This window comes from Melopsittacus undulatus, chromosome 3 (genome assembly GCF_012275295.1).
Source record: "Melopsittacus undulatus isolate bMelUnd1 chromosome 3, bMelUnd1.mat.Z, whole genome shotgun sequence".
NCBI lineage: Eukaryota > Metazoa > Chordata > Aves > Psittaciformes > Psittaculidae > Melopsittacus > Melopsittacus undulatus.
The window spans coordinates 64,027,798-64,055,275 of record NC_047529.1 but is presented as its reverse complement, the minus strand read 5'-3'; the positions used below and the strand labels follow the sequence as shown (position 1 = coordinate 64,055,275).

At 41.3% G+C, this 27,478-nt stretch overlaps 1 protein-coding gene across 1 annotated transcript in view; it reads right to left on the bottom strand.

The window, feature by feature from the left end:
• Positions 1–207: 207 nt before the first annotated feature.
• DCBLD1 (discoidin, CUB and LCCL domain containing 1) overlaps positions 208–27,478 on the bottom strand; it is a 47,093-nt gene continuing 19,822 nt past the window's right edge. The window contains exons 3-15 of the mRNA XM_031053999.2: positions 21,598–21,735; positions 21,035–21,086; positions 20,229–20,301; positions 18,439–18,572; positions 13,759–13,799; positions 12,253–12,468; positions 11,445–11,575; positions 9,453–9,600; positions 9,243–9,359; positions 7,718–7,808; positions 6,633–6,682; positions 4,965–5,084; positions 208–2,532 (exon numbers count right to left, since the gene is read on the bottom strand). Of these exons, the coding sequence (XP_030909859.2) occupies positions 2,015–2,532; positions 4,965–5,084; positions 6,633–6,682; positions 7,718–7,808; positions 9,243–9,359; positions 9,453–9,600; positions 11,445–11,575; positions 12,253–12,468; positions 13,759–13,799; positions 18,439–18,572; positions 20,229–20,301; positions 21,035–21,086; positions 21,598–21,735 (1,829 nt within the window). The 3' untranslated portion in view covers positions 208–2,014. The remainder of the gene's footprint in view (positions 2,533–4,964; positions 5,085–6,632; positions 6,683–7,717; positions 7,809–9,242; positions 9,360–9,452; positions 9,601–11,444; positions 11,576–12,252; positions 12,469–13,758; positions 13,800–18,438; positions 18,573–20,228; positions 20,302–21,034; positions 21,087–21,597; positions 21,736–27,478) is intronic.

The following is a 27,478-nucleotide window of genomic DNA, read 5'->3' as shown; positions in this document are numbered from 1 at the left end:
TTTAGAGCTTATGGACAGAACAGCCAGGCTAAATGGGGCACTGTAAGGATCTTTTTTAAGCCTGTCACACTGGGACTGTGAATTGCAGCAGTGCAACTGATGCTTTTGCAGAGCATAAGGAACACTTCTTTCTCACCCCACGGGATATGTGATGATAGTGGGTGCGCAGAGATGATCAAGTGCACTGAGTTAAGCAGCAGGCCTGTGTGACTGATTTACAAATACCAGTGTTCTTTATTTACAGAGACATGTAAACAACAGAAGGTAAACAACACTGCCCATCTCGGTCTAACAAACAGGCTGCTGCTGTTTCGCTTCAGGACCTGAGGTGTTTTAGACATTTCACAAAAACTATTGACAGCAAACACAGGAAGGCTACAAGGTTGCCTTGACACTTTCTTCTTTGCAGGGCAATCGCATGCATGGTGTGGCAACAGGAGGGAATGGCCACAAAACAAGCATGTGGTAAGAACCCACTGAGAGCTTGCCTTAAGGTCAGGTATGGCTGGACGTTGCAATATTCATGAGTAGTACCACTGCAACTAGTCTGTACTCTGACAGCACCTTCCACCCGAGGATCTGAAAGCATGCTGAGAACAGACTACAAATCTTTGCAAATTATCCCACATTTACATGCAAGGAAATGGAGGGCCTTCAGATAGCAACTTTCAAAGAGCTCAGGTTTTACTAGTCTTATTTCACAACCTTGTGCTTTCAATACAGCACCGTTCTTCTCAAGAAGACAATTTAGGATAAGCTTTTGAATCCAAAGTGGTGCTCCAAGCACTGCAGGTAGAAAGGCAGTCGACAGTCCCAGTTGCTACCAGAAGCTGTTTTGCTTCAATGACGCCTCTGCTGAAAGAGAAGCCAGCTACTGTATAATAGATTGCACCCATCCCTGTGCTTTTTCAAGTTTGTCCAAAACCAGAATTGAGGGTAACATTAGCTGCAAAAGAAAAACTATTTGAACACAACTGTGCTGATCTGCTGTCTTGCAAATTTAACTGCCACAGCAAGCCAAGCCATACACACACCACGTTTTACTTCGTCAAAATATTTCAAACAGAAATTTGTAAGACATAAAATTACCTACTGGAGCAATGAAGAGTTCAGGAAGTTTGCTGCTTTGTGCCAAGGAACAGATTTCCTTTTAGTTTAGCAGCAACAGCATCAGCTAGGACTTGAACAGGATTTAATTCCCAGCTGCAAATTCAAATTTTGGTTCCACACACACTTCCTGGAGAAAAAAACCCAAACCCCAGACTGACAGGTGTTGGGTTTGTTGTTTGTTTGTTTTCTATTGCAGAGTGATCACTTTGGCTTGAACCCAGAACTGGTTTCAGCCTTTCCACCTGTTTCTATCATGAGCAGCAAGTTAAGACAGGCTCAGGTCATACAACAGATCAAATTCAAGCATGTAAGAATTGCTGCTAAAAAAGCAGCCAGGAAGGTGGGTTTGAGCATGTAATTTAAATGCTCAGCTGCCTTCTCTTGTGCACATTATGCTTTAAGTAGTTTTGCTTCTTTACCCTCCCAGTAAGAACTACAGTGATGCACTATCGTCAGTTATAGGAAAGGAGATGAATCACCACAACCATAAGATACACCATTTACAGCTGCCAACAGCAGGTAAAACAAAGACGGAGAAGGAGGACTGTTTTCCTTAAATAGGTATTCCTGCAGTTCTTTCAATCTCCTAGGTGAAAAGAAAGCTTAAGAAATTCTCCTTAAATAAAAGCTATGTACAAATTGCACACATTGCAAGTGGAGCACTGAGATCAGTTACAGAAAATAAGATGTACAGTCTTCACTGATAACATCTCTCTTGCTATAAACAGTGATAAACAGCATATGCTTTCTTCAGATGTCAGAACCCAGCAAGACTGCAATATTATGTACACAGGGGCTTGTTTGCCTTCTGCCTCCCGCAGCAGAGTCCTTCCAAACTCTGTTTTCGCTTCAGAAAGCTGTGCAGTGACGTTCCTGCGCTCTGTGTCTCTCCTGCTCCGGCAGATCACAAGAGAGCTGTCATTGCTGTCTGGCTTATTGGTTTTAGGCAGTCTCTGGGCGTTGAGTAACCCTCGCTCCCGAGGGCATTGGGCTGAGGTTTCTGGTAGTCCATGCTGTAGCTCACAGAGGTCAGAACACCGTTAACTTTGGGTTTGTCGTAGTTTATGACACTCTGGGGTGTCTGATAGTCTCCATTCATGGTTTCGGTCTTACATGAACTAGAGAAGCTGCCAGCAGAAAGGGAGTGTATCTGAGATGAGATTACAGGTATGTTGTAGCCATTTTCAGAAGGGAAGTTATTCTCTCTTGTAATGTGCCTCTCTATGATGGGGGTGGCATATTCAGGCTCTTGGCTGGTCAGTGGCAGAGCATATTCATGCCGGTTAGCTCTGTTTGGACAGTGGTAGTGATTTTCAAACTCTAAACTCCCCCTTCTTCCCTCATCTTTAGTGTCCATGGGTCGAAAAGTAGATCCTTTCCGTGTCACCATCCCAGTGCCGATCATGAGAGGCTGTTGATAATCTAAAAGGAAGCATGAACTGCTCAATAAGGCATAGAATGATTATTTTATGTATTCAATACTTACACATAGATATGTATTTTATATTGAAAAATTACTCTGATTGTATCAAACACATGGTGATTAAGAATGTGAGAAAACCTTTCCCCAGTGCTGGTCCTGTAACCCCCTTCAGGAAGCAAGCCACCCCTTTTCTTACTCCCTCCATCCCTTTCCCCATCTACCCACCCAAATAAATTAACATCACTTCTGGAGTATACTCAAAAGCCCTAAAAAACAAGGTAAGTCAACAAAACATTAGCAACAAACTGGACAAAAGGACATTGCCGGAAGATCCACAAATGAGAAGTTCTCCAAAGCAAGCGTTCCACTTCTGAAATAATTAGAATGCCCAGAGGATTCTGAATGAGCCCGACCAAGTGCTGGCTTTATTTGAAAGGCATCTCACAGTAGCTAACTGACAAGATGGATGAAGCTAGGCGGAACGTCAGCCAAGAGAGTCAAGGGAAGTGTGAAACACACTAAGCCAGCTCTGCACTGCTGCAGGCACACAAGGGGAATGAGCCATGGAAGGAGAAGTGGGACTGGCACTGCCAGAGGAACTGGGATTGCCCTGGTCAAGGGGAACAGACCAGGGGATGGGCAATGGCACAAGCAGGAGCAAGAAGCAGGACGGAGGAATTGCAGCCTCAAGAAGCATGTGTTTGCACCTGTAGTCGAGGCAGATGCCAGGCTGCTGTGTAAGGAGGAGATCTGGACTAAAAGGGTTTTCAAAAAATCCAGCCATAACTATTATGAGGAAATTCAGTGTTCCAACTTTCTCGCTTTGGTGCTAGTGATAATCTCTTACAGATACATACGGTGGCCTGAACAGCTCTAGTAAGTGGCACTGCTAAAGTATCATGTTTTGATGCAGGCGTGAAGAATTTAGCTCAGTTTCTGTTCTGGCATCGTGGCTCATCTGACATGAGCGTCGAATTCGATCCCATATGTCCTGTGAATCTTTTTGGCAGTTCCTGGCTACATCCCAAACTTCAGCATGTAGGGTGAAGGTGTTATGATATTTCACTAAGTGCTGCAGCTCTTCCTGGTGTCGCTGTCACCATCCCCAGCAATCTCCCTCTCTCAGGATGGAGCATCTCCACTTTGGGAACCAGCAGGCAGCCAGGGATTTGATGGGAGAGGATTTCATGCAGTGTGTTAATCTATATGCAAGTTGTGTGCTCTCTGCAATTAATTAAATGGCAAATTTCTGGGCTGCATTCACATCTTAATTTCATGTTTCTTATTTTTAAGGAGAATGTTGGTGAAATGCTAAGTCTGGGGGGCTGCCTGGGTAGGCTGAGTTAAGACTTGCCACAGACATGGCAGGACGGAAAGATGGAGAGCAGAGGCTCCCCAGACATGGCCAGGGGAGCCAGATAATCACAATTTGTGAGTAACCTTTATTCACTCCCTTTCCTTCATGAAATAAAACTGCTTTATAGGTCTCTGCACATTTATACTGAAAGTTTCTGTAAAGGATTGAAACTGTCTTTGAAAGACATCAAGGGTAGCACCATATGGAATTACAGTAACCATCCACTTGTTTTTCAAATGTATTTCTCTGCCAAATGCATTGGAGGAATTCTAAGGAATTTCTAAGGTCTGAAGGCCGGAAACAGCCAATTAATCTTTCTGGAAGATTGCTAATCACTGATCCCATGAAATGGCTGGTCTCACTAGCCCTTCCAGACAGACTAAACTAGGCAGGGATAAGATGTGCTAAGAGGATGAATTAAAGAAGTCATCCCTTTGGGATGCAAATAGTATCAGTGTGGGGATTTGCTCTGTCCAAACAGCTATCTGGAGCCAAGGTAGAACAGGAGAGAAGCACTGTGGTGTTTTTTTCTTTCTCCCTCATCTACCTTCTGCCACTTCAGGGGGCCTGATCTCCAAAATAGTGCAGGCACCAGGAAGGCTGCACAGGGATCTCAGCACAGCTTCCAGCTGGGCGTGAAGTCCCACCCACAAACCAGCCAACTAATGGTTGTGTTTGCCCAGCACCAAAGGGCTTTATATGTTGTTCAATCCCCAGAGACATTTTTGTTTAAACTGAAACACAAAAAATAGTCAGCAAACTATCCTATCCTAGGCATATTCTTGCACTGCATCCATGCCTGAGTGCCTTCTGTCATTATCTTCAGCTGTAACTGTTTCAGTCATAAAGTCTTTCCCAACAACTCCAAGGTAAACATTTCCAAAATAGTGGTCATTTTTCCCCTAATATATTTAGCTGCTTCACTATATGTCTGGGATGAATACAGATAAATCTGTTCCTGGGCCTCAGCTTGCATGAGAGCTGGTGCTTGTAATATTGCTGGCCTGTCCATCCCCCTGTTACCTGCTCTGCACGCAGAGCAAAATGAGTGCATCACAAATGAGCAGTTGTTACCTGCCATGTCACTGGTGACCAGGTCTAGTTTTTGTGGTGTCTCTTTCTCATTATTATAGCTGATGGTAAATTCAGTTGACTGATGTCTGGTGAAGGGCTGCTTGATTTGTTTCCAACAACCTGTGATAAAGAAATAAAAATAGAAGGTTTATCAGCAAGTTAAAGCCTTACAATCAAAAGACTTCTCAGAAAGTTTAATTTTTGGTGTCAATATATAAAAGTAGTTAAAAAGCAAGACTAAAATGGGCTGTTTGTAAAAAAACCAAAATTAAAAAAAAAATCCCCCTAAATTGAAAGGGAGAAAGTGAATCATCAACTGAGATTTCCAAGTGAAAACAAAACTTTATAGAGGATTTTCTTGGCAAGAAGGGCTAAAACTCTGGAGGTGTAGGTACCAGCTTTAAAATAAGTTAACAGTTTTGCCATTGCTTAGGTGGCAAAAATAATGCTTAAAAATTCCTTTTTTTCTTTATCCGGTAAAGTAGCATTGCTTCCACTTCCTTGATTTCCATTTCCATTTCCTTGAGCACCTGCACTCAACGACTAATTTGTTCTCACAACACCCTTGTGAGACACAAAATCAAAAATCTACAGTGTCAGGCACTTGCCTGGAGCCTGCGGCAGGAGGTCTGTGGAGAGGTGGGTTTGGCTTCCAGCTTTCTAAGTCCCAAGCCTGGTCCACAAGGGCTTAGGAGCTTGATTTATGAAGCACACTTGCAACAAATGAACTGACTGGGTAAGAGGCTATCTCCATTTTCTTGGGATTTGTCCTCATTAGCAAGTGAGAAAGGATTATGATGTGACCTTGAAAAATCATATTAGCAAATATGATGTTAAGTACAAATTAATTTTCTAATGAGGGCGAGCTGCAGTGGGTAACAGCATTCCTTTCACTGACGTAAGCACCTGCTGAGGGATGAAATTTCAGAGCTGAGCTACTGTGAGGCACTTGTCAAGAGAGATGTGAATTGCTTAGTGGTTTTCTTTTTTTATGGAAAGCTGAGATTTAGAAAGATATTCCTCTACAGAGCTGGCTGGCCAGGAACAACAGCTAAACCCCAGCTTCCAAGGTGACAGGAGACTGCTCTAGAAAGCGTTATTGAGCAAGACAAAGAATATACTTCACTAGGGTTTTGTATGCACCTCCTAAAGCATAGTCCTCAAGCCAATCCCCTATTCAGATTTTACACATGAAGTACAATTCAGTATTGTTAGGCTTTATAAATACAGTCCCAACCAGGGAGGGCAGTGAGATGGAAATATTAAAGCCATAAAAAAATTATTAGCTCTTGCTTTCTTGGAGAAAGGCAATCCCCTATGATGTGAGGAAAAGGAAAGTGGCAATTTTCTGCAAAACAGGTATTTTGGAGGAGGGAAGGGAAGGAAGGGCACCTGGGAGCACTCTTAGATGCTAATTCATGCACTTTGTATAATAGATCTTTTGCTAATTGCCTTTCTGTCATAGAAACCAAATTATATTGTTTCTCAGGGCACAGCGCTAGGATGACACAAGTGGGACTACTGCTTGCTGTTTCCCTTGTATGAAAAGGTGAATTTGAACAAGGAAACATGGATACTATTTCATAAGCATTTCATGCTTAGTTGCATAAACCCCTTCCCATAGGCCGAATGGACAGGACAGGGCAGAGCGCAGGATTCTCCACTAACCTGATTTCTGAGCACTGGATAATCCATAAGAAAGTCCCTTGGCTTCTCGCCTGTGAGGAGAGGAAAGCATTTATAAACATGGGCATTCACAGCATTTCAGCTTCATGCCTTAGCTCCCTCAGAGAGTGCCTTTGTGCTGCTGAGGACAACACTTGACTGAGTTCCTGGAGGCTGGTGTTTACTAGAACGTAAGGCGTGCAAACCTGTGCTGTGACATTTTGGTTTTCCCCATCTATATGCAAGTTGTGAGCGCCAGTGTTCAAATTTCTTGTGTCTGGCAGTCATCGATTTGATGTGTCCATGTCTATGTGTGTCACTCCAGGGTATGTTTTGGGTCTGCTCTTCTGAATTCTTTGGCTAGTTTATGGATTTACTGGCAACCCAGGGCAGAGCTGGGTACTGCTAGTGATGAAGCAACTTCATAAGGGCATTGCTTATACTTCAAATCCCCATCTGCTCACAGAAGCACTTCCTGGCTCTGCATGTAAGCGGAAGTTCATATGAATGGACAGCTAGCAGGAATCAGCTAGCAGTGCTTCTTCCACTGCTCTGGCTTGTGAAATGAAGTGGCTTGGGTTTAGCTGCTTGCCAGTGTACGTGTGCAACTCCTTATAGCTGGGCTCAGCTTTCAGCCTGCTAGATTAAGTGCTCTAACTTAAGGGACTGGGAAGCAGAAACACAACAGGAGGGAAATAAAGAAAATGATCCAGATAGATAGCTCAAATCCTCCCTTCCCCGAATTCTTACTTGGCTTTGATGTGGAAACTAATCTGTTTTAGATTGCTTTACACCTTAGTATTTGTAAGTATCTGTAGGCTGAAGAAAACAGTTACTGGTTACATTGGCCTGTAAATTGCGGTATGCAGTTCTGACCCGCTTTACCTCCATTTTTGTCTGACTAGGGGAGGTGTACAAAAAGAAATACAATTTACAGAGAGAAGACATGAGTTCTATTTAAAAGGAAGACTGCAGAACAGGATTGGTTTCCAGCTCCCTGGAAAAGAGGCTCTGGAAAGAGGGCATGTAGTTGGACTCACTAGCTAAGCAACCACAAATACCTCCAATGACAAAAGCCAGTATCTTACTTGCGTAGGGCTGCACAGATACAAATTCCAGAGAACAGGAACAGACACAGCACGATGAGGATGGGGACAATTATAGCTGTAAGCTTCAAGCCTGCATAGGGAAAAAAAAAAACAAAACAAAAAAAAAGTAAAAGTTTAAAAGGCAAAGTGCTCTGAAGTTGGTGATTTTTACTACAGAGAATACAGTAAAAGGCAGGTAATCTTGCAGGGAAACTCCATGCAAGAGAACATGAAAGTGTAAAACTGGAAAACTGCAAGACCACTCCTCAGCCATACTTGGTTGCCATGGACCTATGTGAAACAGTGTTGAGATGAAGAGTTAAACATACTTTGTCAAGGCTGACACTTGACTTAACATCTATACGTATCCTTACAAAGAGCAATTCTTTCTTATTACACACTAGGTAACTCTAAAAAGCCACTTACACACACTCTGTTTTCTGTTGCTTATGAAACTGTCAAATGCGGCTGCAATTTTACATACTGAGTATCTGGCTCGTGCTGAACTGGTTGAAACGTTTCAGTCAAAATAGTTCAAAGATTTCCTGGAGTGGAGCTAGGGAATAATCTGTTTAGCCTCCGGTAAATTCTAACACAACATGGTTTAGGGCAGGGATTTGAGAACTAGCAGTGGGATGGCTCTTGTGTCAGGAGTGCGCCTCCTGCTATTCCTACAGACACTTATCAGGCTGTGAGAATAAGGTAGTACACATGTCCACAGGGTATTTACAATTTAGCAGATGAAATCTCAGTAGATTTCATTTTCAGTGAACATGGATACATTCTACCCACATCGCTGCACAGATGAACATCGTGCTTAGTCAGAGCAATGCACTTTCACAAGAGCTTTTTTTCTTACAGCGATTGCTTCTTTCTACAATTATCAGCTACCTAATACGTAGCAGTGTTTGGTGTACTGGGTCTGGTAATTCTTGCCTGGCTACAGGTCCACCAAACAGTCAGTATAAGTAACAAATTTTGTTTGTTTTCTTTTAAATCTAAGAAGTTACCTCTACAACATTAAAATATGAAGACTGCAAATATAGGAAGAAGTATGTGAGTTAAGGTTGTCTTGAGTCCCCATGAGCACAAGCATTATGGGAAAGTGTTTAATTACACAGCCGTGCACTACTCTACACTACTTAGAGCTGGTGACCTGATCTACAAAAACTCATGGTTGTGCAGAGAGAAGGTAACAGTTTTTGAAACCACTGCCTTATGTATATAAAAGTTACAAATAGAGGAAGAGAGAGGGGATCCACAAAACTGCTGATTGCTCAGTATAGTCCTTTGAACCACCTACCAAGCACAGCAAATAAACCATATGGCAGGGAAACAAAAGCTGGCTGTTTCACACATCAATATCTTTTCATGCCTTAAGACAAAAAGAACCTATGCTTCTCCCTCTCTGTCATTAACCTTTAATCAAGTCTGAAGGGAAAAGTTCTGATTTGTGAGAAAGTTTAAAGTTCAATCAGGCTGGGCTAATATGTGGTATAGAAAATGCAGCACTAGATCGTCTTACCTAAGTTAGTTTCTTCTGATGTGATGGGCTCTGTAACAGTCCTGTCCTCTTTTCCAAGGGAGGCTTCTGTGCTCTGGCTTGGTTTCTGCCACATCGAATGTGTAAATGAACTATTAGCTACAAAAGAGAAAGGCACATCAGTGGCACTGTGTTAGCACAGGGGCCTCTGGAGGTACCATGGGACCCTGGGGAGCAATGCTTACCCCATACCTTGCATAATTCGACAACCCATCAGCTCCAGCTTCAATGCTATTCTTTGGTTCCAAGTTTGAGGGATAATTCGCACGTAACGGGCCACTATTGGAGGGATGAAGTTATTGCGTACTACATCACCGGAGTTGGAGTTCCCTTGGAATATCTGCAACAAAACAAACACTTTGTTTTCTCTGGTTTAAGTCTCTCTCTTCAAAGTGCTCCTGACATCCAACTTCAAAGGTTTTCATTATCCTAAACTAATATAGTGATAATCTGGATATTTGGAATTGAGAGTTCTGGAAAGAAATAATCTTTTTTAGTTCTGACAGATGATGACAATTTTTTTGTTAGCTCAGAGAAGAAAGACTATCACTCTTTTTCAGTTCTATGTAATTTCTAGTTAATATATGCTGGTATAATAATGCTATCATTTTTTATTTAATAGTACTGCAGCACTGTTGTACTGTACAGTACAACAGTACTGTTACCCTTACTTGGGCAACAAGGGATAAAAATATAAAAAGGAAAAATTTAAGTGAAATATTTCTAGATATTTTAGTAAAATGGTCAGATTTCTGTATCAAGCTTGAAGAGTGACTGTTAACTACGCATTTGTGTCTCCTTTTCCCTGCATCTATACAGTATTGCCTAGAATCAGCACAGCCCAAGTAGTCCAGCAAAATTAGTTCTTGGAGATGCTTCAGCATGATCAAGGAAAACTAAAAAGCCTGATGGGATAGGGAAGTGAACTCAGCATATCTTAAGATAAAATGTCAGGCCACATGGGGTTTTGAAGGGACAGTTTTTTGTCATGTGCCTAAGCTGAAACTAAGATCATATATAATACTTTCATAGGATTGTTTGTATATGACAAGTCATTGTAGAAAACTGCAAGCCTGCAGATTTTCAATAGCTAGCATCCACAGTTCAGCCACTGCTAGGTTGTTTTGTCACTTTTGGGGCCAACACCTGCTTAGTTTAACATTTAAAAAATATTAAACTAGTTAACATTGCACAGTGAAATTCCTGCCATACAAGCTGAGAAAATCGGAGGTGGTAGGAAATCTCTCTACAGTTCCACCAAGTTTTCTAAACTGCCATCAGGACTGAGGACCAGGTAGAGCCATATTGTGAGGCGTGCTGAGCTCCCTCAGAACTGATGAGCGAAGGTCTGACTTTGAACACTGTGGGGCAAGGAGGGGGGCTTTTGTTGGGTTTTTTTTTTTTTGTTTGAAAGGAAATGTGAGGTTTTCGGGAAAAAAAGTTATCAGACAAACCTGTGCACCACATCCACTGCAGGAACTAGGTGCACTGCTTTTATTTATTCATTGCTAAAGTCACTTAGAGTCCATGAAATCTGTTGTGTGGACAGGTATCCTGGTGTGAAACCATTTATTTTACATTCAGCTACATCAGCTCCTAACAGAGGCAGGCTGTGCCCACTTGTGTCAGCAGAGTGCTGCCAGCAAGGGGCAGAGAGCCCTGGTGACCATAACACAGCCTGTGCAGAAGCTTGGTCCACAGGCACAGCTCCACCAGCAGCACTGTGCTTTTACCAGAGTCAGTTGTTTTGCATGTGTGTGAGGGGGGTAGGCTGACCATCCTGGTGTATCTAAACTTGAATCTCAGCTTTGCTGGTGCCATACTAACCAGTGCTTCTGCATTGGTACAGTGTTACCAGCTTAGGCAAGTGCTGAGCTGAGCTAAAGACTTGCCTGAACAGCCGGTTGTACATCTTTAATTACACTATTCTTTTAAGAGGACGATGCAGACATACACATGCCTCCCTGTGTGTGTCTCACAACTTCAGCAAGCCCTGGATAATTTCCTTGTTACGACAAGTTCACTATCTACACCGTGGCCGTAAATTACACTGGTGAAGACAACCCAAGTCTAGACAAGTCTGAAACTCCTAATCTTTCTTGACAGTGAACGCCTGCCCTTCAGTGTCAAAGCAGTATGCACATTACTGCTCTGTATTTTCCCACCCCTCCCACTTTCCCTTACCTTTTCTTCATTGCTCAGAATCCCTCTGTAAGTTCTCCATTTTGAGTTGTTATTTCTGTAGTTCATTGTAAATGTCTTTATGTAGAAGTTGAAATTCAATGTCATGTATCCAGAACCAGTGGTCTTAATCCCTTTCAACAAAATGCAAAATATGTTTTCATTTGCTAGGTGTCTGTTTTAAAGGAACATTTCTAAATGCAAATACAGAGGCCAAAACAGTTCAGAGAACTTGGCCTACAAAGTCTTAATTTACTTTTTGAACTGTGTTAAAATTGAATTTAAAAGTTGGGAGAAGAATGGAAATAATTGTGAATTTACAGCAATGGAATTTTTAATAGAGTCTAAATTAATGACTCAAAAAAAGGTAATTGCTTTTTGATATTACAGTCCTTATCAGCAGTCTTTATATCTTTAGCAGGAACTGCAATTTACATTTTTACTAAACCAGGAGATGGAAACAGGAATTTCTTTCATTGGGCCATTGTTTCAAAGGCTATGACTTTATCATTTATCATCCATCCAGACTTTGCTGGTCCCTGTGTTAAGTATCTTGTTCTGAGCCTAACAGCATGTTTACAGATCAGGCACACAAGACAGCTGAGTTCAATCCTATCTCCCTATAGGAAGACCAGTCTTGTAAATAGCCATGATTTATTATTTTTTTTTAATTGGAAAATGATATTCCTCAGTGTAAATCATTTCATTACATTTAATGAAAGAAACATTGCATTATTAGCTTTTAGGCTGCACTGTTTCACCTCCAGCTGAAACCCCAGCTTCTAATAACCAGACAGTGACAATAACATACCTGTTATTCTCTTCTTCTCTCCAAGGTCTATCTCTAACCATTCACGATTGCTGCTGTGATTAGAGGCCCAAGCCAGTCCTGGGACTTGAAGCCAAGCCTTGTCAGGAGACCACTGGAATAGCTGCCCAAATTCATTGGTGTCCTCCCAGTAGGAAGATGCAGTAATTTGGCTCTTGGAGAGGAATCCCTCTTCCAGACTGAGAGATTTGTTGCAGCCTAGAAGTCCCCAGACAGACAGGCCGAAGGAGTTATTTTGCATTTTCACAGCTTATTTTTATGTTAGGCTAGCAACATATGAAGACCACCCACAACAGCAAAGTCAGATGTTGCTTAATCTAGCGCTAGCCTGATGCTATCCATTAGCCGTGTGTTTGCCAGTCAATTTGTAGTGGATGATCCAGTACCAGAGTGCTGCGGGCCCACTCCTTTACCAATTTAACTCCTACATAGATGACTCCTCCTGACTACATCTGCTGTTTTTGCCATTTTGCTTTTAATCCCTACATTTTTTTCTCATTCCTCTGAAGACTTCTTGGGTTTTTTGTTGTTTTTTTTTTCTTCTGAAACATAATATTTATGTTTAGAGATTGGCATTAACTAATTTTGCTGTACAAAACGTTTCTCAGATGAAGGCATTGTACTGAAAAGAGCACTTTACTGTAAATATTTCACAATTCTCACCTGCAATTAGGGCTAGCAAAGTTACTCATCAGAGAAGCTCCTTGATACTGATGCCAGGAGGTGATATCATGAGGATAATAGCTGCAGGTAAGTATTACGAATTCCACCAAAGAACCCACAACATCTCTGCACATCAAGGTTCTTCAGAGAAAACAGGCCAGTGGAATAAGGTTTCAATGAAGTCAAAAATAATTCCCTGGCAGTTTCAAAGGCCTGTGCATGCTTTACAGTTTTCAGTGGAATAGTAAATGATTTTATCTCAGATGACTGAAATATAATTCAAATGAACGAGCATGAACTTTTTCCCCTTCTTCGCTATGTTTTATGCAAATGAACAGCTTGACAGATTAAAGAAGCTTTTGCATCTTGGAAAGTCATAAACAAAAACTCGTTCTATATCAGCGCAATGTAAATATATTTTCATTCCTCCTATGTTTTAGTTCTCTTCTTGTATAACGAAGATGGAGTTTATAAATGTCTGAAGAAAAACTGCTTTCATTTTCTGCTGCCTGAAGTACATAAAAATGGGATTATCTGATTGCCATTTTTCATACGCTGGCACCAGAAATGTAACAGCAGAATACTATTTCTGTTTCTCGTCTACGTACATATGACCTATTCCTATTCTATGTTGTTTTTTTCCTAGCTCACTTCATATCCCTTCAATTTTTTTATTCACTTGCCAGTTTTAAAAGATTGCTGTCCTAAAATATCTCTCCTAGACACAGCCTGGCATTCTCCTGATTACTTTTCAAATCTTCTATAGAAAATACTTAAATAAGATGGTAAAATTTAAATAACTAAAAATAAAGCCATTATTCTTACCATTTGAAGTAAACATAAACCGCTTATCTGATAGCGACCCACTGTAAGAAAGGAAAAAAGGTTATTAAGCCTTTCAGAAGGCAGTCACAGGAATGCCGAGGTACACTTTCAGGATCACTGTTTATCTAGCAAAATATTTCTGGCCAGCTAATGACTTAATTTGTTGGCTGCTTACCAACCCAGTAGCAACACTTTTGTGCATCTCCCATCGTGGCCAAATTCAGATCAGTTTTTTCATGGTTTTGAGCATTTTTTGTTATGTTTTAAAGTGATTCCCCATCCCATCAGCCTGTTACTCTTGTTGTACATTTCTGCTTTTCCCCTCTGCACAGGTCCTGTACTGATGTGGGTAAGCTTTCCCCTTCTGCTTTTTGGCCCAGCAACATAACAGCATTCAAAAGAGCCAGGACTGGGGAAGCTAATAGGGCCTGGAGCTATCGGGCTCAGGTCTCTTCTCACTTGCATTAAATCGGAACAACTTCACTGAAGCCAATGACTTTCTATGAGTCTAAGTCCACATCTATTTTGAAGAAAACCCAGCATCAAGCACTGTGAAAGAGTTACACGTGATGGTGACTAAACCATGCCAGCTCATTCCTAGTTGGGCTACAGGTGTATTATAGCCAGACTGAATGAAAACTACTCCTTGTTTTAACCCGTGTGGGAACCAGTTCTGCTGGAACCATGACCAATAGCTCCCATCAGGAATGGCTTAATTTGCTCCATTAACAGAACCACACCTATGGCTCCCCTTTTTTTCCTCCTCCTGACATGGACTGCTTTGTTTCAGGAGAAAAGCCATTTCTTGGGTCACTCCATACAACCTTGCACAATGCAGGACAAGATAAAATCACAACGGTAAGGGAAAGCTGAGCTTTCCTTGGCCTCCCAGAGAGCAGCTTTCTGATTTCCAATAAGATGCCCTGAGGTTTCATTCTAGAAGTGATGACTGTCTGCCTAATAAAAATAAAAGCCCATGTTTAAACATAAAATTTGTTTGAATTTCAGGAAAATCCAACCCCTTCAATGTCACTTTGATTATCTGCATGCATCATTTGCCCCTTTCTAAAAGCCATGGCCAGCATGACTGAGCAGGAAAACAACTTCTGCGCTTAAACGTCAAGACAGCTCCTTTTCAAGCTGCTCTTTGTTGTTGGCCAGGAAAATTTTCCCCAAGGTACTGTCTGCAGGCTAACAGTTGTGGGTATGGCTGCATGTTTTGAGAGCACTACAAATAGGGAACAGGAAAGTGGTCCCATGTCAAGGTCAATAAAAACACTGTCTCTTTTTGTCACTGAGGGAAAACTAATGACTACAGGCAAATGCAGCCCTTCAGAGATGACGGAGAGCACTGGGAGGGAGCTGATTTATTTGGGCATGTAGGCGGTAGAGTAGCTAGAAGGAGAAACTCAAGCCCTCCCTCCCTCCCACGTCTACCTCCCCAGGCAATCCTCAGAGGCAATCAGATGTGCTCCGCTCACTCCAAACCAGTTTGACATTACAGCCAAAACAAATTTTGCTTTCTTAATGAATGCAAAGCTATCCATTTCAAGCAAAAAGAAAGTAAATGCGTATGGTAATCAGTAAAACCTACCCAAAACAGAAATCACAGCCCTCCTCAAATACTTATTTATGAGATAAAGCTTTGTAATAAAAAAGTTACCCAGATCCCTTTCAAATAGAGGGCTGCAGAGGAGGTTAGTGTCCCTAATGTCTATACAGCCAAGAAACCAAGCTGAAATATATCTGCTATAATTCTGCAAGTCACTGAAGAGGACAAACTAATTCAGTAAGTGGTAATTCATCAATTTTCTAATGTGACAGGTGACATTTGTCACACAAATTTCACTCTGTCCTTTAAGGGATGTTTTCGTCCTATGTTCCTCATTTTCCTGACAACCTTCAGGATCCTGCCTCACCAACTGTACCAGTTGTAGGACTGCACTGGAGCCCTGTGACAGTAGCTCTGCACAAAAAGAATGCTGCTTCCCATAGTAAATTTCTGTCAGTATAATTTTGTTCCAAGTGGTCTCAAGGAAGCTTTTTATAAGCACTGCAGGTTAACCCCAGATCTCATCTTTCACAGTTCATGAGCATGTGGTCTCTTGCATTTTCAAAGACAAATGATTTCATGTGCACACACTACAGTTGCAGGCCAGGTCATATCACAAAGTTAACCCCCATATATTTGTACTGGGGTATCAAAACTGCCCAATAAATCCATCCACTTGATCTTCATTATGGTATTTGCTGGTGCAGGTCCACGCATGGATCATAAGAGCTAAAAACCTCACAGATGCTGGAGCGGAGCAAGGGCACTGAAAAATGGAGTCAGGGAGGTCAAGGTCAGCTCTTGTGGGTTGGCGAGGGAGCAAGCTGTAACCCCACCGTCACATTACAGCACAGATACTTAACAGCTCGATGCACTCCAGCAGCAGCTGTTGATGAGGTCAGTTTCAGCTCAAGTCACTAAATAATTTAAATCATTAATACTGAAACCCACTATAAACGAGATTTTTAAAACTTGAGTAAGCTTTTGTTTAAGGGCATCTAAAAAGCTCTTAAAGCACTGCTGTTCAAGCACCAATTTTTCCTTGCTGTCACTGGCTGCTCAGCAGGAATTTCTTGCAGCGTGTAGGTACCCCAAGGACAGGGAAGCCTTGCAGCTTCAGAAATACCTCTTATAAAAGCCTTTTTAAAGCATGAAATGCATTGGTTTATTTTCTTAGCAAATAGGCCCACTGTTTCTAGGAACATTTTTTTCATGGTTTAAAATAAAAAGATTCCCCTGCAGCCTCCAATTTCCTTCTCCTGGGATAATGAGCTCACATCAGCAGTTCATCACCTCCCAGGGTTGTCCCAGCTCCGAAGAGCAGCAAAAGCATCCTGGAAGCACTGTGCTCATAATCCAATTTGTCTCAAAATCCATGTCATCTAGTTTGCAGGCATCCAACCTAGTGTGAACCTGTTTACCTGTGGCTCCCTGTGTAATCTGTAGAAAGTGTCCTTGGGGCAACTGAGTCCCCTTGAGGTGTGCATCATGCTGGAGGAGTGCCCAGTATGCAGGAGAGCTGAGGGGGCTGACCTCCTCCTTAGGGTGCTGTCTCAGGGTCTTGACGTTAAATGGGCTAAATACGAGCCCTGGAGGCTGGCTTCAGCCTGGAAGCATATGTTTCAGCTCTGCTTCAAGGAAATGGGAGTTTTCCCACTTGACGTAACAGAGAAAAGTTTGCATCTCTGTGGGTGCTTCTATTATCCATGTGAAATGTATAGGATATCTTGCAAATAGCAACATTTAAAGGACACTTGGCAGTAAGGTGGTGGGTTAATTATATGAACAGTGTTTGCATAATTGTACAGCACATGTACATTTACTGCCTTATACACTTAATTCATTGCCCACTAGCTCTTGTACTGTGAAAAAATACAAATGGGAATCTTGGCTGCCTTTCATTGTAACAGTTGTCTGAGTTACTCCTTCTGGGGTTCTCAAGGATCATGAACATACGATTCTATGTAAACAGTTCTGTAACATCTTCAGGTAAGGCACAAAACATTTAATTTAGGGTTTCACTACGCTGGTGTGTGTCATGGAAAGAATCTGTTTTAAGGAGGGACTTAGTGCCTGAGCTGAGCTCTCAGTCCTGCTCTGCCTGAGACAAGTTTATACTAATTTTCTTTGGCAATCAACTTTCAAGAAAAATAGGAAATATTTAGGCTTCACAGACCTTCAGCTCGTGGTCTACATCCTACCCAGTTTTTATACTCCGGTGCTGTTATATATAAAGCATTTCTATGTGTGCTGAAGTTTAAACACAGCAACAAACCCAATGAATGGTTGGTTGGTTTTTTCATGAATGAATCCATGATTGTAAAATTGTCAGGAGTTTGTGGAGAAATGATGGGCAAAGCAGGAAAAGGTATAAAAAAGACACATTCCCTTGGCTGTTACAGGCTATGGGACTGAGATTTCCCTTCCTACAAAAAAAAAAGAGCACCTTATGTAAAATCCAGATAACATTTGAAACTAAAAAATATAAACCAACAGGAGTGACAGAGGCAGTTGCTGGAAAGGCTTACTGTGCTGGATAGAGATTAGAGGATTTATTTCTACTTCAACAACAGTACAATTAAAAGTCAGAAGATAAGTGGTAACTGTAACACCCTTGCTATAAATATTCCAAGAGAGTAAAACCCTGAACATGACAAAAGCAAAATGTTTAAGGAGTTGTTTGTTAAATCCCCTATGGCTCAACTGCACTTTTCATTTATTCACTCTTTCTTGCTTTTTTTAAATTTTAGCATGAATTTATCATGATGTATTAGGCACATCGATTAAAGGTGTTTGTTGCAGAACATCGTACTTTCATGTAACTGCTAACAAAGTAATTTGCAAATACGTTTTGGAAGGAACAGAAGGAAGAAAGAAGGAAATACCACACTACATGGTATAGAGCCACTGAAAACTTGGAACATTTTCCTATATGATATTTCCTATGATATCTAATGCCAACACTATTTTAATAAATCCATAGGAACAAAGCCCAAAAGCCCCTACACCTACACCTAACAGCTTCTCCTCCTAAGAAAGGCATCCCATCTGCCTTTACTGGTCTGAGCAGAGATCTGTGCCCCTGGGGTTGCTCCTGGAGCCAAGCCCCCCAGTTTGCTGGTACTCACTCATGTGAGGGGATGCCGTTGGCGAAGACACCTTCATAGTGGCTGATGCCCTTCTGCTGGGTGACGCTGATCTGCCCGCCTAGCTCATCCGTGATAATGCCTGCATGTATCGCCGATTTGCACAGCAGCGAGGTCTGAAAGGCAGAAGCCAGCAGAAACCAAAGCTCAGAGGATCAGTCTGACAACCAGCTAATCCTTTCACTTCCAAGCCACTAGAACACAGGTGTTAGAGCTCATAACATCTGGCAAAGGCTCAAGAGGTGTAAGAGGTGGGAAGGGAGGAGCGACAGTAATCTTTGGGAAAATGTTTCCAAAAGTCACCTTTTCCCCCCCTCTCCTCTCTAAATAAAAATGCAAATAATCTACTTCTGAGAAGGTGCTGAGAGATTTTAATCCAATAAGTATTGTGTCACTCCTTAGGAAAACAAAGTCAAAGGCAAGGCAACTCTTCTTTGCAAAGAGAACATGGTAATTACTTGATGGACCTGCCTGAAGGCAGACCTATCTATTATTGCACCTTAGGATCTGAGTCATGACATACATTAGAAGATTGGCTACGTGCTGAGTAGCTGCTGCTTAGTTTTAAGTATAGCCCATTTGCCAGCATCTCCTGTGGGTAATGCTGAAAAATACAGGCAAGACAACTTGTGTGGAATCAGGTGGCAATAACGTACCCCTGGGCTTGGGCAGAGGAGAGAAAGACCAGTGGAAAGGTGCAAAGGAGACGCTCTCAGGGGCCACTGGCAGAGATCAGTCTCATTACACAGACCCAGTTTGGACTATGCTACTGGATAAGCTACAGGGCAAGCTGTCCCCCCAGGGAGGGCTGGGAGAGGGGGAACACAAGGGCAGCAGGTCTCCAGGGGAACCTTGCAGGTTCTTCCCATCAGAAAAGTTGAATCCCCCTCAGCAATGGAGGGAAAATTTCATTCAAAAATTCCTCAGCGCAGATAAGATCTGCATGAGGTCATGCCATGTGCTGCTTTTCTTTCTAATCACCTCAAGAAAGGGCAGGCATAACTCCAGATAATGAGAATGTAAAGTGGCATTTCTTTGTTTCTTCAGCTCTGCCACTTTTCAGGCTGGAGCAGAGTGCTTGAATAACTGGATGAACAGGTTAAACGTGAGCACTGACTTTTTGGAAGCTCAGCAACTGGTACATCTGTGATAGGGTGGGATTTTACTTCAGTGGTATGATTAAACTTGCTGCACTGTGAGAAACAAAAAGATTCCACAGCCATGACAGCAGGAGAATCCAGGGTGAGGGGCACAGAGAAGGCAAAGCACTGTTTGATACAAACTGTGGGTAAATGCAACCACTCAAGCAACTTCTTTGCTCTAAAGAACTAGCAGTTATAACAACCCCAGAGGTTGGTAGTTATCAGTGGGAAGTGATTAGGCAGTGTATTTTATTTTCCTACTAGGGAAATGCACATAGACTCCAAACAAATAAAAGTTGAAGTCGTAGGAATATTTAGCACATCCCTAAGCACTACCTTAAGGGGCACAAACGTTATGCGGCGCTTTTCCAGGAAGCCAGAAACCACAAGTCAGTAGGTGTGTTTGACAGTCAATGGACTTTGCTCTCACGCAATTAATTGGCTTGTTTGAAAAGTGTCCCCATGTGCTTACATACTGATAACATACTCATATACTGATAATAAAAGGTATATTTAACACAGCTGGGAGGAATTGCTGACAAAAGTCAAGCGACAAATGTTGAAACCCAGTAATGTTATGCTTCTCTGTTCTGTCTTTACAAATTTTCCCTCATTATCCTGTGCACTTACATCTCTGTATCCTTCCTCGATATTCCCAGAAATGTCACCTGCTATGTCTCTGCAGCCAGCAGGACAGTATCTGCTGTAGGGAGAGAAGAGAAGCTTGTTTAAAATACAAACTGTAGTAATGATACACAAAAACAAGTTCGTACAGAAGAAATGCTCTCAAACCGATAAATATTTAAGCAGTAAGTTCTGGCTGGTGATCTGAGTCTCAGAGATTTAAATGAGTGTGCCCTTGCATTGATGGGTGAATTGCATACAAAGAAGCAGAAAAGCAGTTTTGCAAGGGCATTTCTGTTTAATTCTCTTGCTCTAGAAATGTTACCACACGAGTTTTCAGCACAGCCCAGATAAGAAGCCTACATGCACATCCAGGCAGCAGCCAGAAGAGCACAATTTATTACCATTTCAAATCCTATCACAAAGTTCAAGGAACCAAGAAATTATAGCTTGTCCTCAGATAATCTTGTATCAGCTAGGACATGATCTGCTCTCAGGAGAAGCACTGGAATTTAAGGCTACTTTGAATTTCAAAGTGGAAACTCTTTTTACATATACCATGTATATGTATGCCCTAACAAGAAGTGCTGAGAGCTCTGTAACTCCATTCCCTCATTTTTCTGCGCCGCAGACTTCCATTCTGCACTACTGCTTCTCACAACCAGGCCTTTGAGCATCAGAACTCAAAAAAAATTCACTTCTCCAGAAATCCAAGACTGCACTTGCTTTATATGACATTTTTCTGACAATTAGACCAGATGACAGATAGAGCAAAGCAAGCCAGAACACAAAAAGCAGCAAACACTCTTTACCTGTATTCAGTCTGTGTATAGTGGTTAGCTCGTTCCAAACATGTGATTAGATCTGTGAAAAGTTTATAAATGTCAATCCCCCTTGCAGGATGTAGAAATACAGACAAATATTCTGCTAAACATGAAATTACATTTAAAGGTATCTCTGTATAATACTTAAAACAATTTTATTAAATAGAAAGCAATAGCTACAGTTTCCCCTCAGTCTTTCCATACCCCCAGAGTATTAAATGTAGGAATCAAACCTTAATGTCTCCTACCCCTTTATCCTGTCACTGTGTGGTAGATGCTGGCACTAAGAATACAGTGAAGCTTCAAGAAAAAGGTACTAATTTTCTGTTTCACTGGGCCTGTATTGCAAATTGTGTAGGTAAGATTTCAGCAGTTATTCTATCTGGTTAATGGTGCTTCTTGCACACATGCTATCAGAAATATCATGGTACATGCTAATCTGGAAATATTAAGGATGAAAAATTTGGTCTGAAATCTGTGTGTGTAGAGAAGATAATTAAATACAGGGGACGGTGCCACTAATCCTTTACCACTGATGGATTTCACTTTACCTGGATGATCACTACTGGCATAGGACAACAGAAAGCCTCGTCCTGACACGTGGGATCCACTCTCAAAGTGAATGGTTGCTTCATTGCTGTCCAGAATAATTTCTTTGGGGACAGGCATCACATTACCACAATATGGCCCTACAGACAGAACACAAAAGAATTCAAAAGTTTAGATGACATCATCAGGCTGGAATATTCTCATGATTAGCAAAGAGTCTCATAACACACGCATTCTCCTTCAGTATCAATCCAGCTGTTGACAAAAAGGTTTTGGCTTCAGCCCTTTTAGGGGTATGAGCTCCAAAGTTACCCTGACAAGGAGTGGCCAGAATCCAGTTGTCTCTCCATGGTAGCAATTCCAGCATCCATGTCTCTCATCACATAAGCCTTAAGAGAATGATTAATGCCTTCTGGCCTTTGAAGTACGGTGTGCTTACAACCAGCAGTAAATCATTAGAGAAAAGAACAGAATGTTCAAAAACAATCCAAGGGACATATACAGGGTCCCCTAGATAAGCTCTCCAGACACATACAGCTCATGCTAGTGTAGCACAGCAGCCATTCAGGAAAAACTAAGATCACAGACAGGGTACCTGACTCTCAAGAACCTGTGTGCCACAAGCTGAACTGTACCACAAGGCAGTATCACTTTACTCAGAAAATTTCTTGATTTATTTTCCCTTTATAAACATCATAAGAGCACTGAAGTCTGCAGTTCAAGTCTAGAGTTCTAAACAAAAAAGAGAGAGAAAGAAAGAAGATGAAGGGAGTAGGACAGGAAGACAAAAGCCTTGTGCTCACACTGAGTTAGGCAAGGGTTTTATAGCTACTGACTGCAGTATCTTGAAACAGTCTTTGGGACACTCTTTTCTTGTGATATCAGGCATGCCTGGGACTCTTTAATAATTGCATTTGCTTCTCCAGAAGTCAGTTCCCACCAGGAGCTTTCTTTTCAGATTGCCACAGTCTTTTCTCTTGCCTTCTATCACCACACCTGGGTGCAAACACTTATCCCTGGCTGCACTTAAGGCACAGATAACACAGAAAATCCAAAGCAGTTGGGGTACACTTCTTTTGAATTTACAAGGATGCTTACCATGTAAACTGCTAAGAAGAAGCTTTTGTAAAATGGCAAACAGTTGGGTTTTCTTTTTTTCCCCAAGAGAAAAAACAAACAAGTCCCTGTAGAAGCCCTCAGCCCATCTGTTCTGTTGAGGTGAATGACAGCTTTTGTGTCCTAAAGCAAGTCCTTGGGATGAAAAGCAATCACTTTGATTCTTCCTAGACAACTTCATTTTATTGGTGGTGGATACAACTTGCAACTGACTTCTGAGGTTCAAGAAATGACAGTCACAGCACGACACAAATTTGATGAGCCCTTCCTAACAGGCTCCTAAGAGCATCTTCATTTTGCTCGAATCTCTTGAGGGAATCTTTCCCAAATATTTCGTTTGCCTTATATCAACTGTAAGATCAGCCCAATTGGAGCCAATGACATCCAGTTGTCAGCAGAACTGAACAAACCAAAGAAGGAACTCTGTCTTTTGGCTTATAAAAATCGTACAGCAAAGCAAAGCAGGCAGAGAAACAAGCAATGAGTGTGACATTTCCCTGGAGTACTCATGTGTTAAAAATGACTCACGACTTAGTCAGAGAAAACAAAGTCTATAAAAAGGGTTAAACAAATGGCTTAGGAAATGAACTTATCAAAAAGACAGCATCTGACACTGTGTCATACCAGACAACTGCACGAGTGATTTATTTGAGGTGGTCTTTTGTGTCAGATTGCAGTGGGAGAACAAAAGTGCTAACTTAGATATTTTTCTTTTATCAAGAGAGAGAAACGGGAAGAAGACAAGAAGGTACTGCATTTCTTCAGAATAAAACATCTGAGAAAGCCTTAGTCCTTTTCTTCTTTCAAGGATTGTCTCTAGGTATGTTCTCACAAGTACTCTGGCTTTCTCCCTCGCAGTGATTGGCAGTGACCTATCTACTCTGTAGGTATAATTTAGATGGCTGATTCACTCAATCACATACTGGCTGAATTAGGGCTATGTGTCTCCTCCAGTAGCAAGTCTACTTACATTCCAGATAATTACACAAACAAATCGCACATAGAAACAAACCCAATAAAATATAAAAACATAAAATAAGACACATAAAATTGTATAATCCAAATGAAAGCCAAAATTCAGAAACATTCAGCAAGCAATGCCTAAAGACATGTTTCTACTGTTAAGTAATAAATCTAGGAAGGGTTACCAGGCTATGGTTATCATCAGCCAAGAACAGTTCCAGTGTACTGAGAGATTCCCATCAGTAGCTCAAAACTAAGTGGCCTAGGATTAATACACTTCCAGCAGTCCTCCACCTCCTTTAATGTTGTAAAGCCAGATAAAAAAGTCTCCCAGGCTCTCTGCATTTCAGTTTGTGGTTGCTTCAATTAGACGCACTTTCTATACGCACAGTAGATTTGTTCTCCATTGACTTACCTTGAATACCTATATTGTGAGATTTTATAGGCATTAGAAGATTAAAACCAATCATCATCAGTACACACTAAAATTCACCTAAGAACTGTATATACTAGTCTGTATTTTCCTCTATATGTCTCTATATGAGGTGACAAAAACACTACTTTATTGTTTAATTTTACTTATACATGCCCCCCATCTTCTTTGTGTGTTCCACCTAGGATTTATTGATTTCCCTAGGCTGTCTGTATGAATCCTGTACAACCACAGTAGAATGGAGGGATGATGGAGAAAGCCTTGGTTTATATCTGGTATGAAAATGTGAAACATGTTTATAGGGCCATGTTAACTTTTACTGCAGCATTTGGACTTGACTCTGGATAAACATTTAATCCCTATGCCTGGGAATAAGCCAAAAGTTTTTTAAGCTCCCTTTTGAGAATTGCCAGATCACGTTATCAGTTTTTCATCTTCTAATGTTAGTTGTGAGGTGGGTTGTTTTGCATATTCAGCTTGAAAAACAAGTTGTGAATACTGATCTCTCTCCCTGTTTCCTGTTGAAGTGACTCGGCTGGAGCTCTGTTAGGGTAAGTAGGCAGGATTATTTGGTTTGTTTACTAAGAACAAAGACAAGAGTTTGATTTAATAAACAGATATAGTGCATGGCATGAAACTGAGTAGGTGCTTTCCATATTTCAGTACTATTACATCTAGATGCCAGGGTCTTTTCTTCTTTCCATGTCTTGATAACTAGTTGACCCAGCTGTGGCTCCGTCTGTTCGCTCCAGATTCCTTATACCTTATTTATTTATTTCATTCTGCAGGATTGCTATTAGGGACCTAAGGATTTCGAATGTATCTGATTTAATATTCTCTATAATTAAAGTAACATTGAATGCTTTTCATCCAGAACTTCTGATCTGTTGGTATGGTTTAGGTGGCTTAAATTAAATACTTTATTTTGGAATCACTATCTCCAAGCATTATTAACATCCTGCAAGATACACAGTAAATTGCCTCATAGATATTCTTTGGCTGGCTCCTCTGGAGACTTAAGAGACTATTTTATGTGTTGTTTATTTTTTAAATGTTAGCAATAGTCTACTGCTTTTGTCTTTTTCATAATAGTGTTGGTTTGCAAATCTGATGATCTTTACAGTATTGTCTGGTTTTATGAGGTCTAGTTTACTTCTACTGTCAACCAGGCTCTGGCATATTTCCTGAGATTGCTTTGTTGAACGACGTTCCTCTATTTTTTCTACTTCCCTTGAGAAGTGCTGTGCCTAGAAGACTCTCTTCTCTCACACCAGCTGGCATGCCTACATGGTGTTTGTTTCTGTAGTTCTTAATCCTTTCTACCTCTTCTGTAAGGCTTTTGCTTCCTTTTAAAAGCAATTATTTCCTGCTTCAGCTGTTGCATGTCTGGTTCACTATGCCCATTCTGCTTTCAGATTCCTCAACACCACTTGAAATCTGCAGTTTGACATTTGCAGAGATCTTTGAGAAACTCAGTTTAGATATCAAGTTATTATGTCTTCTGTTCAACAGAGAATCTTCTCCAATTTTTCTGCTTTTACTTGCAGGGTAAGCCATGGCTGGTGAGCAATGTGTAGCAATGATCCCACAGATTGGCCTCTCCAGGATTACCCTTTCCTAATGCCTTTGTTTTGGTGTAAATGTTTTAAATTTTGATCCTTATATTTAGCAGAGGTTTTGTTTTTTTTTTTTTTTGTTCAGCTAAAGCTATTTGGAAGTACCTCAGTAGCTGGGGAAGGTCAGGGGACATGATGAACTTGGATTACGTTTGCTCCGCTTCAGAGTGCAAGTCTTTCACAAAGAGCTCACAAAATCTGCAATGATCTGTTGTATGAAAACATCTGCATTCTTGAAATTTATCTCCATCCCACATTCACATAAATGTTTCATTTTCATAAGCAGTAGCTCTTTTTCTCCCCAGAGAGGAGAGGTCCTCTATGCTCCAACCCAGCATGCACAAGGGATAACCAGCATCTACCTGCAAGAATGTGCCAGGAGATGAAAAGTGATGCTCTATGCCCTCTTTTGCAGGACATAAGGTGATGATGAGTAGATATGAGATTGACAGAGTAGTCAGATTGAGGCAGCCTGGTTATTCAGTGTATAACTGTGCAACACAGTCTGACCTCAGGCTGAGGGGTAAGCATTTCTCATTTTAGGAAAAACAAATATAACATTCAATAAGTGTTTCCAAAGGGTTACAAAAGACTGTGAACAAAGAAAGAAAAAGGCATCCAGGAAAAGACAGGCTGGAGAAGTAATTACAATTTCAAAAAAGAGAGTCTAGGCCACCTGCACAGGCTGTAGGTCTGTCTGCTTGACATCAGGTGAGATTCTCCACTTCTAACACGGCTGTGGTTTTAGCCAAAGCAGCACAGTTTGGAATCACGAGTAAAGAACTGCAGCTGTTTAACAAAAACTACAGAAAAATACACAACACACTTTGTGCAGCTAAGAGGGGAAAAAAGAGTGCATTAGATAAAACAAATGCAGACATCTTTTGTTGCATAAATCTTTCCAAAGCTGAAACTTCAGGATACTGCCACCACTCAGGCGAAACCCAACTGTCAGAAGAGTTTTGACTTGGGAAACACTCAATTTGATCTTCAGTGAGAACATGTCTGGGCATTTTCCTGGATTTCCTGAAATACCAGAAACAATACTGTAATAACAAGTTTCCTTTGAGGGGAGAAAAAGAAATCTGGACACACCCATTATTCAAGCAAGACATTTATAACAATACATAATAAGGGAAGACTGGTTTGATGAATCCCCTCAAGTCACAATGACAGGTAAGAGGTACCCGAAAGCACTCGGTTCTCCTGCATACACACACATGTGCACACACACATTCTCTGTAGCCATCACACATCAGTAAGTGCTCAGTAGCACCCTTAGCTATAGCAACCCTTAGCAACTGGGTGCGAGAGGAGAGAGCATTTTCAGCAATTTGTCTATTTCACGCTAGTTACCAGCTGTAAATTATGCAAGAACAAGTTAACTGCACAACTCTCCAAATTATTACTAGTCACTCAGCAGATCTGACATCCACCCCAGAGGAACACATCAACCTCCTACAGACTGCAAGTGAATGGAGAAGTAAGTAGGCACTTATCTCTTCCTTTAATCTCTCTTCAGTCAAGACTGATGATCATCTCACAAAATTAAGGGAAAAAATACTAAGCCATTAGTTGGGGAAAGGGGGAGGGGGGGGGAAATAATGAAAAAAGGGTCAAAAGATGTTACAGAAATCTGATAAAAACATGAAAAGAAGCTGACTAAAAGCTGTTCCTGTCAAACTTTTACAACATTTATATTACACCTCATAAGTAGTGCAAGTTTTGTTCTTGAGAACTACAGGGCCAACATGG